The sequence below is a fragment of the Salvelinus alpinus genome, chromosome 17 (assembly GCF_045679555.1).
Source record: "Salvelinus alpinus chromosome 17, SLU_Salpinus.1, whole genome shotgun sequence".
NCBI lineage: Eukaryota > Metazoa > Chordata > Actinopteri > Salmoniformes > Salmonidae > Salvelinus > Salvelinus alpinus.
This window is the reverse complement of record NC_092102.1, coordinates 17,880,352-17,893,928: the sequence shown is the minus strand read 5'-3', so window position 1 is coordinate 17,893,928 and position 13,577 is coordinate 17,880,352. Positions and strand designations below refer to the sequence as shown.

Below are 13,577 nucleotides of genomic sequence, written 5' to 3'. Positions count from 1 at the left end.
ATGTGTGTGTATTGTGTGTATGGTTGTGGAATTGTTATGACTTGTTTGATATTATTGCACTGTTGGAGCTAGAAACACAAGCATTTTGCTACACCCGCAATAACATCTGCTAAACATGTGTACAGTATGTGACCAATAAAATGTTATTTGATTTGAAAGTGCAGTGATACTTCACAAAATTCCTTAAACTCCCACCTTGTTTCCTGTAGCTGCATGTACTAATGTCTCTCACACAATACAATGCACATTTCTGTATGTTGTAAAAACGCTACATGGTCGCTGCCCATATCATTGCATAATGCAGAAGTCAGGAGCAAGTGTAGTCAGGAGCAACTGCTTGCATGTGCGTTACCACTCCACTATGTCTCCCTGTCATGGCTTTTGCGCCTTCAGTACAGATACCAACACATCTTGACCACCAAAGTCAATTTTATGTCACAAAGCTGTCCAGTACTTTTTTTAAATCCTCTCATGTTGTCCTGGTTTCCAGTGATTTGCAGAAGAGGATGTCTTCCTTAATTGACCCCCCATAAACGTAACGGACATATACCAGGAGCTGTGCCAGGCACAAGACTTCTGTTGACTCATCCAGCTGTAACGCATATAATTTAATTATTTCAAAACATCTCCTACCATGTCACTGATGCGTCGTGAAACAGTGTTGTTTGATGAAGGAATTGTCTGTATAGTTTTTTTTGTTGGCCTTTTCTCCCAGCAATAGTATGGGCTTTGCCTGTCCTAGCCACTCGGTAGCTCACCACATAAGACGCTTCTAGATTCTTCTTATTAATGGTATCTGTTGCTTTTATACATGTGTTACTACTCGAAAGTCGTCTTTATTCTCGCTCAAAAAACTCCCGTGGCTTATTTTTCAAATGGTCATGTTTCATTTGTAAATGTCTGCGCAAGAGTGAAAGTTTCCCGCGAGAGAGTAAGTAACGGTTAATGTGATTGGATGTTAATTATTTGACTAGGCTACCTGTATTTTACATTGTGTTATTTCGCAAAACACTAACGTTAGATGGTTTCATTTTATTTTTGGCAGACGAGAAAAAAACTCACCCAAATGTATAGCCCCGTTAGAAAATATACATGTACTGTTTGAAAATGTGAAGATTAAAAAATTAAAAAAATACAGCTTTTTTTGTGAATCACATGTTTATTTGGCGCCGACGGCATCGCGTGTACCCAGTTTGGGAATACCTGGACTAGAGAATTGAGTTAAGATTACCAAGAATAAAAGTTGTTTTCAGTGTTTATGTTCATGTGTTTCTTTAATTCAATAAACCACTAGAAAGGCAATACATTTTGAAGACATGTGTCCTTTAGGCTACACAATATTATTTGTCATGAAATCAATGGTTCTTATTGACCATTCTAACCTTGATAACCAATCTAAACGTGATATAATCTCATTTCTTATCACAGGGCCCATAAATATAGATAAAAACGAATCTGTGCTGTGCTTTTCAATTGATAAATGATTGAACACTGCTCCCTTCTGGTCAAATGGCCACATTGAACTGACTTTTATTTTGAATTGAAAAAGGACGAAACCCCAAGGATCAGATGTCAAGGATCAAGGATCAGCATGTCCCGTGCGATCGAGGCAGGTTGGGGTTTCCAGGGTTAGAGTAGTGCAGAGGCAGTGAAGAAAGTAGAGGAAGATGGGTCAAGGGGGAGGGATCCTGAGAGGAGTGGTGTGAGTAGTAGATCTGTACCAGTAGAGGCATAAACCAACAAGTGATATATGTTTCAGTAAGATTGGATTTTTGGCATTTATAGCAATGGTTATTAACTGTAATGCAGAGATGGAACGTAAGTCACAGAAAATAGAGGTTATGGTGGCAGCTGCAGAGAGGTATTTGGGTGTGCGAGACTTGACATCAGAAGAGTCACAGGGTGTGTTAAGTGGTGGTCCCATCCTTTCAGGTTGTTGGCCTGAGGTAGGACTAAATAGATTTAAATAGTGGAGTATGGTATTTATTATTATTTAGAATTTTTCTTGTGAGTGTAGTGTTAGATGGTAAGGTATTTGTTGTATATATATATATATATATATATATATATAAATTAAGCATTGTATAAGGGAGTTGTACTCCAGTATAGTAGGTGGCAGTCATGCAACATTTATTGGATGCCAACCGCCGTTAAACCTCATCGAAGAAGAAGTAGAACATACATTTTTATTTTTTTTAACGATTACTATGTAAGGAAGTGGAGGGTGAGCCCAAACTAGCAATTAGATGTGGCTTTATTTAGCTAATCTTGGAATGAAATCAATAGTTTAAAAAAATATAAAAGTAGCTTGATGAGAAATATGTGTTTACAACTTGCTAGCTAGCTACGTCTGTGCAGGGCTAAATTACAGAGCCCGGCCTTAACTAACGTTAGTTAGCATAGCTATGTTAGGTAACGTTAACTACAGTAGCTAACTAATTAGGTAGCTAGAGTAATGTCAACAAACCTGTTTAGTAGATCGATTTTGTGTAATTGCATGATACCACCTTTTTTTTTTTTTGTATTTTGGCGACAACGTTATCATTAGCATTTGAAATGGTCACTCACCTCCAGAAAATCACTCATCAACCCAAGTTGATTTTGGCTAGCCCAAAAGAGAAAACTCCAGGGTTAGCTAATAATAGCTAGGTGGCAGTCAAGTCTCTGTAAGTATGGGTTTTTAGGCTGACAAATACACTGCTCAAAAAAATAAAGGGAACACTTAAACAACACAATGTAACTCCAAGTCAATCACACTTCTGTGAAATCAAACTGTCCACTTAGGAAGCAACACTGATTGACAATAAATTTCACATGCTGTTGTGCAAATGGAATAGACAACAGGTGGAAATTATAGGCAATTAGCAAGACACCCCCAATAAAGGAGTGGTTCTGCAGGTGGTGACCACAGACCACTTCTCAGTTCCTATGCTTCCTGGCTGATGTTTTGGTCACTTTTGAATGCTGGCGGTGCTTTCACTCTAGTGGTAGCATGAGACGGAGTCTACATCCCACACAAGTGGCTCAGGTAGTGCAGCTCATCCAGGATGGCACATCAATGCGAGCTGTGGCAAGAAGATTTGCTGTGTCTGTCAGCGTAGTGTCCAGAGCATGGAGGCGCTACCAGGAGACAGGCCAGTACATCAGGAGACGTGGAGGAGGCCGTAGGAGGGCAACAACCCAGCAGCAGGACCGCTACCTCCACCTTTGTGCAAGGAGGAGCAGGAGGAGCACTGCCAGAGCCCTGCAAAATGACCTCCAGCAGGCCACAAATGTGCATGTGTCTGCTCAAACGGTCAGAAACAGACTCCATGAGGGTGGTATGAGGGCCCGACGTCCACAGGTAGGGGTTGAGCTTACAGCCCAACACCGTGCAGGATGTTTGGCATTTGCCAGAGAACACCAAGATTGGCAAATTCGCCACTGGCGCCCTGTGCTCTTCACAGATGAAAGCAGGTTCACACTGAGCACGTGACAGACGTGACAGAGTCTGGAGACGCCGTGGAGAACGTTCTGCTGCCTGCAACATCCTCCAGCATGACCGGTTTGGCGGTGGGTCAGTCATGGTGTGGGGTGGCATTTCTTTGGGGGGCCGCACAGCCCTCCATGTGCTCGCCAGAGGTAGCCTGACTGCCATTAGGTACCGAGATGAGATCCTCAGACCCCTTGTGAGACTATATGCTGGTGCGGTTGGCCCTGGGTTCCTCCTAATGCAAGACAATGCTAGACCTCATGTGGCTGGAGTGTGTCAGCAGTTCCTGCAAGAGGAAGGCATTGATGCTATGGACTGGCCCGCCCGTTCCCCAGACCTGAATCCAATTGAGCACATCTGGGACATCATGTCTCGCTCCATCCACCAACGCCACGTTGCACCACAGACTGTCCAGAAGTTGCCGGATGCTTTAGTCCAGGTCTGGGAGGAGATCCCTCAGGAGACCATCCGCCACCTCATCAGGAGCATGCCCAGGCGTTGTAGGGAGGTCATACAGGCACGTGGAGGCCACACACAGTACTGAGCCTCATTTTGACTTGTTTTAAGAACATTACATCAAAGTTGGATCAGCCTGTAGTGTGGTTTTCCACTTTAATTTTGAGTGTGACTCCAAATCCAGACCTCCATGGGTTGATAAATTTGATTTCCATTGATAATTTGTGTGATTTTGTTGTTAGCACATTCAACTATGTAAAGAAAAAAGTATTTAATAAGAATATTTCATTCATTCAGATCTAGGATGTGTTATTTTAGTGTTCCCTTTATTCTTTTGAGCAGTGTGTAATTCTGTAATTCCATGGCATTCATACATTCCATAAGGTCCAACTAACACATTGAATCACATGACCATAGCCTTATAGACTGTCAATGGCAGGGCAACAGTTGTCAAATCAAAGTTTATTTTATATAGCCCTTCGTACATCAGCTAATATCTCGAAGTGCTGTACAGAAACCCAGCCTAAAAGCCCAAACATCAAGCAATGCAGGTGTAGAAGCACGGTGGCTAGGAAAAACTCCCTAGAAAGGCCAAAACCTAGGAAGAAACCTAGAGAGGAACCAGGCTATGAGGGGTGGCCAGTCCTCTTCTGGCTGTGCCGGGTGGAGATTATAACAGAACATGGCCAAGATGTTCAAAATGTTCATAAGTGACAAGCATGGTCAAATAATAATCAGGAATAAATGTCAGTTGGCTTTTCATAGCCGATCATTAAGAGTTGAAAACAGCAGGTCTGGGACAGGTAGGGGTTCCAGACCTGGGACAGGTAGGGGTTGTCATCTGACTTACGGCCCAGATGTGGATCCATACACCTTGCTCTTGTGTTCTTTGACATACTCTTTGTTGTTTCAGATCAAACAGAAGATCACAGGATGGATACTAGTGGGAAACCCTCCATAGCCCAATTCCTGCTATTAGCCACCAGCTCAGCACTTACTGCAGTCTTCTACTCTGTGTACAGGAGGACAACAACAGTAGATTAAAAGTAATCACATTACAGCCTTGCCTCATCTATCTTATCTACCTTCTCTTTAAATCTGTTAGTAGCATGTTTAGTAGTTAGGCTAAACATTGGCAAGTGACACATTGAAGGTGGTTTAAAATGTTTTGTTTGCAACTTACCAGAGCACACCACTGCGCCCAGAAATCCAATGTAACGTTATCAATAGTTCAGACAGTGTTTTTATATCATTGCAGTTGACCAGGAAATTATTTATTATTATTTAACTTAATCACAGTGACTATAACTGCATTGACAATGACCATTTGAGGTTTTTGATTGTTATCAATATCATTTATGTTTTACAGGGAGCCAAGAAAGTGTGTATTGATCAGGATATGAAGAACATCCTGACAGAAGCACCAGGAACATGTGTCCCGTACGCTGTTATTGAAGGTGTTGTGAGATCTGTGAAAGAAACCTTGAACAGCCAGTTTGTGGACAACTGCAAAGGGGTCATCGAGAGGTTAACTCTAAAGGAGAAGAAGATGGTGTGGAATCGCACCACTCATCTCTGGTAAGTGCTAAAGTACACTAAAGTGTTATGATAATATTTTGCACCCTCTCTTACTGATGGCTGTTAGGAGGCTCAATTTGTGTGGATTTATTTTTTGTGTGTGGAGACACTTTTACACACTGACGATGGCCTAGTAATGGCTAACTTTTGTTCTACTTATGCTACCTCCTAGAATGAATTAATAAATATGGTACCATTAAAAAAAAAATATATATATATATACAGTGGGGAGAAGAAGTATTTGATACACTGCCGATTTTGCAGGTTTTCCTACTTACAAAGCATGTAGAGGTCTGTGATTCTTATCATAGGTACACTCCAACTGTGAGAGACGGAATCTAAAACAAAAATCCAGAAAATCACATTGTATGATTTTTATTTTATTGCATGACATAAGTATTTGATAACCTACCAACCAGTAAGAATTCCGGCTCTCACAGACCTGTTAGTTTTTCTTTAAGAAGCCCTCATGTTCTCCACTCATTACCTGTATTAACTGCACCTGTTTGAACTCGTTACCTGTATAAAAGACACCTGTCCACACACTCAATCAAACAAACTCCAACCTCTCCACAATGGCCAAGACCAGAGAGCTGTGTAAGGACATCAGGGATAAAATTGTAGACCTGCACAAGGCTGGGATGGGCTACAGGACAATAGGCAAGCAGCTTGGTGAGAAGGCAACAACTGTTGGCGCAATTATTAGAAAATGGAAGAAGTACAAGATGACGGTCAATCACCCTCAGTCTGGGGCTCCATGCAAGATCTCACCTCGTGGGGCATCAATGATCATGAGGAAGGTGAGGGATCAGCCCAGAACTACACGGCAGGACCTGGTCAATGACCTGAAGAGAGCTGGGACCACAGTCTCAAAGAAAACCATTAGTAACACACTACGCCGTCATGGATTAAAATCCTGCAGCGCACGCAAGGTCCCCCTGCTCAAGCCAGCGCATGTCCAGGTCCGTCTGAAGTTTGCGAAATGACCAACTGGATGATCCAGAGGAGGAATGGGAGAAGGTCCTGTGGTCTGATGAGACAAAAATAGAGCTTTTTGGTCTAAACTCCACTCGCTGTGTTTGGAGGAAGAAGAAGGATGAGTACAACCCCAAGAACACCATCCCAACCGTGTAGCATGGAGGTGGAAACATCATTCTTTGGGGATGCTTTTCTGCAAAGGGGACAGGACGACTGCACCGTATTGAGGGGAGGATGGATGGGGCCATGTATCGCGAGATCTTGGCCAACAACCTCCTTCCCTCAGTAAGAGCATTGAAGATGGGTCGTGGCTGGGTCTTCCAGCATGACAACGACCCGAAACACACAGCCAGGACAACTAAGGAGTGGCTCCGTAAGAAGCATCTCAAGGTCCTGGAGTGGCCTAGCCAGTCTCCAGACCTGAACCCAATAGAAAATCTTTGGAGGGAGCTGAAAGTCCGTATTGCCCAGCGACAGCCCCGAAACCTGAAGGATCTGGAGAAGGTCTGTATGGAGGAGTGGGCCAAAACCCCTGCTGCAGTGTGTGCAAACCTGGTCAAGAACTACAGGAAACGTATGAGCTCTGTAATTGCAAACAAAGGTTTCTGTACCAAATATTAAGTTCTGCTTTTCTGATGTATTAAATACTTATGTCATGCAATAAAATGCAAATTAATTACTTAAAAATCATACAATGTGATTTTCTGGATTTTTGTTTTAGATTCCGTCTCTCACAGTTGAAGTGTACATATGATAAAAATTACAGACCTCTACATGCTTTGTAAGTAGGAAAACCTGCAAAATCGGCAGTGTATCAAATACTTCTTCTCCCCACTGTATATAAAAACAAACAAACTTGATGATGATGAAAAACATTATGCTCTATACTGCATCTTTTTGTGGATACACATCTCTGTAGGTATCTCTAATATTTTATACCTGTCAGGAACAAGAGTGAAACGGTCATACACCAGCGTACCAACACGGTGCCCTTTGACCTGGTGTCCCACGATGAGGCTGTGGCAGCCACCATCCGGGTCATCCGTCCCCTGGACTCCTCGGAGCTGGACCTGCAGGTCACCTATGAGAACTTTCACCCCACTGCCCAGTCCCTGACCAACGTCATCGGCCACTTCATCAGCGGGGAGCGCCCTAAAGGTGTGGTCCTGTGTGGCTCAGTTGGTAGAGCATGATCTTTGCAACACCAGGGTTGTGGGTTCAATTCCCGCTGGGAATTGTAAATGGACTGATCTAATGTCACTGAAAAAAAGGATTGTGTCGGTTTATTTTTCTGTTTTCTTTGCTTTTATAATGTTTAATTGAAAGATCAAGCTGACTTGTAGCTTGATTTGAGTTAGTTATATCAGTTGAAATGAAAACATGTAATATCCAGGATCCTTCTTAGTTGTAGAATCAACTCAGAACTTGAATGTTTTCACCTCAATGTTTCTCCAAAGCACACATCAAAGCCATTTTGAATAAATAAAGACAAACAAAATAAATATATCCTCAACCTATTTTACAAATCTGTAGTCCCTATACTATCCACACACATCTATGTAAATGTGTATGGCTGCCAGGAGAGGGTGATGTCTGCCTTGCATACCTTTTCAACAGGGATGAAAGAGTACATCATATTTTATGATTTATATAAACCATTGCATTTGATCTAAGCAGAAAAGGTACAGAAATCATGTACAAAATAAAGGTATTTTCAAATTAAAAACATTTGATAAAGTATCAAGTTTTGTTTTAAGTGACAATCAGTAAGTTATCATAAAATAAGGAGCAACACACAATGGTGTTAACAACTTATTCATGAAGTGTTGACTGTTACGGGATGCCCATTGAACCGAGAAAGTAAAGAATGAATGCAATATCACGAGCGTGTCGTGATGAGACAAGTGAATGCGCCAGGAAAAAGCTACCTGTCGGTGACGTATCTTTTTTTATCTGCCAATTCTGCTAGGGATTGTTTTGCATCGCTCTCCTACACTATTTGCATTTCTCTCCATCAGACTTTTATTCTGTAAATGACTGTATTCCATCTGTAAAGTATCCATTTATTCGGAAAGAGGACGTAACATTTTGGATAAAATGTGTTTTATGCAAGCGATATCATAGGCTACAGTATAATGTTCAGTTTATTATCAAATCAGCTTTTTCACCGACGTCTTTCAGTATCGATTATTGACTAAGCTTTTATTGTGAAGACATGTCGGAAAGTATTGCCTTACAATGAGAAAAAAACTCATTATGGTGCTGATGGCGACAGGTCTCCATCACCGGTCTCCTTGCAGGATACCAACAACTTCTATTGTAGCCTACTTCACAGACTAAAAAACCACCTAAACTCTGACAGATTGGGAGAAGTAAAAGAGGTGAGAGACTATTGTCAACCATAGGACATCTCTAAATAATCATTACAGTAAAGGCAATAAACACTTTTGAAAATAGGACATAGGCCTAGTGTGTGTGTCCAAAAATACAGTCGGCCTCTTATTGGAAAATGTGTTCATATTTTCCAGTGGCATTACTGGATACAGCATGTAAAATTAACTTTCCCATGAATAGATCAAGGCTGAGTTGAAATCCACCATCTCGTAGTTTATGCTTGCCTGCATCCTGAATCAGAATCTGACTGAATTCTCACAATTGTGTTTTCTTATCAGCAGTTGTCATTGAAGATGACAGAATAGATGATGAGCTGAAAGACCCAACAAAAGGAACAACTGCTGGTGTCTAAAATAACTCAAAAGATGGTTGGAAGGTCAAATATAGGCCTACTAACCTCCTTGCTCAACAAATAAAACATTTGGAATGTTATGGTATTGTAATCCTCAGCAACTTGTCCTCCAAGTTTAGTATAGCCCCAAAAAAAGGACTTGAGAAATTTGATTGGTTGATGATAGGCCTATGACATCAGATCTCAACAATGATTGGAGAAGTGTTTAGCATCACCAGTAAGCTTAGGCTACCACATCCTTATATATTTTTTTTTTCGTAAGCTCAACGTGACTGCAAGAGACCGGTTGGAATGTCTGACTGAAATATGGGACAAATCAACCTTTCTAAATTGGTGGTGTTTGAATTTGTTGATAATATGCGGGACATGATTGTTTGGTTGCGGGGCGAAGGGACAAAATGCAACACTGTCCCGCACAATCCGAGACATGTGGTCACCCTACCTTTTTGCAGTGATGAAATACTGAACCACTTGTTTTTTACAGAATGACAATTGAAGGAATACCATTTGTATTAATCATGCACTTTTTTGCCATAGCTCTGAACTGCCTGCTCATTCTAATGTGAAAAACGTATTTTTGTATCAGGCAGCTACCTATGAAACAACAAACAACTAGAATGACTTTGGCGATGTAACACTCTACTCAGCAAATTGGAAGCAGTCTATCACAGTGCCATCCATTTTGTCACCAAAGCCCCATATACTAACCACCATTGCAACCTGTATGCTCTCGTTGGCTGGTCCTCGCTACATATTCGTCACCAAACCCACTGGCTCCAGGTCATCTATAAGTATTTGCTAGGTAAAGCTCTGCCTTATCTCAGCTCACTAGTCACAATAGCAACACCCACCCGTAGCACGCGCTCCAGCAGTTATATTTCACTGGTCATCCCCAAAGCCAACACCTACTTTGGCTGCCTTTCCTTCCAGTTCTCTGCTGCCAATGACTGGAACGAATTGCAAAAATCACTTAAGTTGGAGACTTATATCTCCCTCACTAACTTCAAGCATTGGCTGTCAGAGCAGCTTACCGATCGCTGCAGCTGTACGTAGGCCATCTTTAAATAGCCCATCCAACCAACTACCTACCTCATCCCCATATTTGTTTTATTTTTTTTCTGCTCTTTTGCACACCAGTATTTATACTTGCACATCCTCATCTGCACATCTATCACTCCAGTGTTAATTGCTAAATTGTAATTACTTTGCCACTATGGCCTATTTATTGCCTTACCTCCTTACTTGATTTGCACACGCTGTATACAGATGTTCTATTGTGTTATTGACTGTACGATTGTTTATCCCATGTGTAACTCTGTGTTGTTGTTTTTGTCGCACTGCTTTGCTTTATCTTGGCCAGGTCGCAGTTGTAAATGAGAACTTGTTCTCAACTGGCCTACCTGGTTAAATAAAGGTAAAATTAAAAATTAAAAAATCATGTTTTTGTGATTGTAACAGTCAACACATTTGTGAGTACTGTGCTGTCCTAGGGTCACAACAGGTCACAACTGTGCCAAATATCTCAGATGATGCCAGCACATTAATTTATTCTCAGTGATACACTACATCACCAAAAGTATGTGGACAGCTGCTAGTCGAACATCTCATTCCAAAATCATGGGCATTAATATGGAGTTAGTGTCCCCCTTTGCTGCTATAACAACCCCCACTCTAATGGGAAGGCTTTCCACTAGATGTTGGAACATTGCTGCAGGGACTTGCTTCCATTCAGCCACGAGCATTAGTTAGGTCAGGCACTGATGTTGGACTATTAGGCCTGGCTCGCAGTCGGTGTTCCAATTCATCCCAAAGGTGTTCGATGGGGTTGAGGTCAGGGCTCTGTGCAGGCCAGTCAAGTTCTTCCACACTGATCTCGACAAACCATTTCTGTATGGACCTTGCTTTGTGCAAGGGGGCATTGTCATGCTGAAACAGGAAAAGGCCTTCCCCAATCTGTGTGTGACTGAAATAGCCGAATACACTCATTTGAAGGGGTGTCCACATACTTTTGTATATACAGTGCCTTATTCTAAATGGATTAAATAAAACATTTCCCTCATCAATCTACACACAATACCCCATAATTACAAAGAGAATAAAATAACAGAAATACCTTATTTACATAAATATTCCATTGATCATCCTTGAGATGTTTCTACAACTTGATTGGAGTCCACCTGTTGTAAATTTAATTGATTGGACATGATTTGGAAAGGCACACACCTGTCTATATAAGGTTCCACAGTTGACAGTGCACGTCAGAGCAAAAACCAAGCCATGAGGTCGAAGGAATTGTCCGTAGAGCGCCGAGACAGGATTGTGTCGAGGCACAGATCTGGGAAAGGGTACCAAAAATGTTCTGCACTATTGAAGGTCCCCAAGAACACAGTAGCCTCCATCATTCTTAAATGAAAGAAGTTTGGAACCACCAAGACTCTTCCTAGAGCTGGCTTCCCAGCCATACTGAGCAATTGGGGGAGAAGGGCATTGGTCAGGGATGTGACCAAGAATCCATGGTCACTCTGACAGAGCTTTAGAGTTCCTCTGTGGAGATGGGAGAACCTTCCAGAAGGACATCCATCTCTGCAGCACTCCACCAATCAGGCCTTTGTGGTAGAGTGGTCAGACGGCAGCCAATCCTCAGTAAAAGGCACATGACAGCCCTCTTGGAGTTTGCCAAAGGCACCAAAAGGACTCTCATACCATGATAAACAAGATTCTCTGGTCTGATGAAACCAAGATTGAACTCTTTGGCCTGAATGCCAAGCGTCACATCTGGAGGATGTGGGGGGTGTGCTCGATCCTCCTTTTCCTGTAGTCCACAATTATCTCCTTTGTCTTGATCACGTTGAGGGAGAAGTTGTTGTCCTTGCACCACACGGTCAGGTCTCTGACCTCCTCCCTATATGCTGTCGCCTCATTGTCAGTGATCAGGCCTACCACTGTTATGTCATCAGCAAACTTAATGATGGTGTTGGAGTCATGCCTGGCCATGCAGTCATGAGTGAACAGGGAGTACAGGAGGGGACTGAGCACGCACCCCTGAGGGGCCCCCGTGTTGAGGATCAGCGTGGCGGATATGTTGTTACCTACCATTACCACCTGGGGGCAGCCCGTCAGGAAGTCCAGGATCCAGTTGTAGAGGGAGGTGTTTAGTCCCATGGTCCTTAGCTTAGTGATGAGCTTTGAGGGCAATGGAGATTGCATCATCTGTGGATCTGTTGGTGCAGTATGCAAATTGGAGTGAGTCTAGGGTTTCTGGGAATATGGTGTTGATGTGAACCATGACCAGCCTTTTAAAGCCTTTCATGGCTACAGACGTGAGTGATACGGGTCGGTAGTCATTTAGGCAGGTTACCTTAGTGTTCTTGGGCACATGGACTTTGGTGGTCTTCTTGAAACATGTTGGTATTACAGACTCAGACAGGGAGAGGTTGAAAATGTCATGGAAGACACTTACCAGTTGGTCAGCACATGCTCGGAGTACACACCCTGGTAATCCGTCTGTTCCTGCGACCTTGTGAGTGTTGACCTGTTTGAAGGTCTTACTCACATCGGCTGCGGATAGCGTAATCACACAGTCGTCCGGAACAGCTGATGCTCTCATGAATGTTTCAGTGTTACTTGCCTCGAAGCGAGCATAGAAGTTATTTAGCTCGCCTGGTAGGCTTCTGGCCCTGAGCAGCTCTCGGTTGTGCTTCCCTTTGTAGTCTATAATACTTTGCTAGCCCTGCCACATCCGACACGCGTCGGAGTCGGTGTAGTACGATTCGATCTTAGTCCTGTATTGATGCTTTGCCTGTTTGATGGTTCGTTGGAGGGCATAGCGGTATTTCTTATAAGCTTCCGGGTTAGAGTCCCGCTCCTTAAAAGTGGCAGCTCTACCCTTTAGCTCAGTGCGAATGTTGCCTGTAATCCATGGCTTCTGGTTGGGGTATGTACGTACAGTCACTGTGGGGACGACGTCCTCGATGCACTTATTGAAAAAGCCAGTGACTGATTGTGGTGTACTCCTCAATGCCATTGGAAGAATCCCGGAACATATTCCAGTCTGTGTTAGCAAAGCAGTTCTGTAGTTTAGCATCTGCTTCATCTGACCACTTTTTTGTAGACCGAGTCACTGGTGCTTCCTGCTTTAATTTTTGCTTGTAAGCAGGAATCAGGAGGATAGAATTATGGTCAGATTTGCCAAATGGAGGGCGAGGGAGAGCTTTGTGCCTCCGGATGAGCGTTTTCCTGTTTGCTTATGGCGGTATACTGATCGCGGTTTTAGTGCCAACATTGGTCTGTGGTGGTATGTAGACAGATATGTAAAATAATAGTCCATTATATCATAACACCTTAATG

The 13,577-nt window shown here is 42.7% G+C and overlaps 1 protein-coding gene across 3 annotated transcripts; it reads left to right on the top strand.

Annotated features, from left to right (window-relative positions):
* The first annotated feature begins 2,135 nt into the window (after positions 1-2,135).
* LOC139542358 (mitochondrial ubiquitin ligase activator of NFKB 1-like) lies at positions 2,136-8,224 on the top strand. Of its 3 annotated transcripts, none has more exons than XM_071347678.1 (4): positions 2,136-2,224; positions 4,842-4,974; positions 5,298-5,506; positions 7,431-8,224. In XM_071347678.1, exons 3-4 carry the CDS (start codon positions 5,328-5,330, stop codon positions 7,675-7,677), a joined length of 426 nt encoding a protein of 141 aa, XP_071203779.1. In that variant the 5' UTR covers positions 2,136-2,224; positions 4,842-4,974; positions 5,298-5,327; the 3' UTR covers positions 7,678-8,224. The 3 variants fall into 3 exon arrangements, with proteins under 3 accessions (XP_071203779.1, XP_071203781.1, XP_071203780.1); XM_071347680.1 differs by having other exon boundaries at positions 2,152-2,209; positions 4,842-4,963; positions 7,431-7,983; XM_071347679.1 differs by having other exon boundaries at positions 2,153-2,209.
* Positions 8,225-13,577: the final 5,353 nt, after the last annotated feature.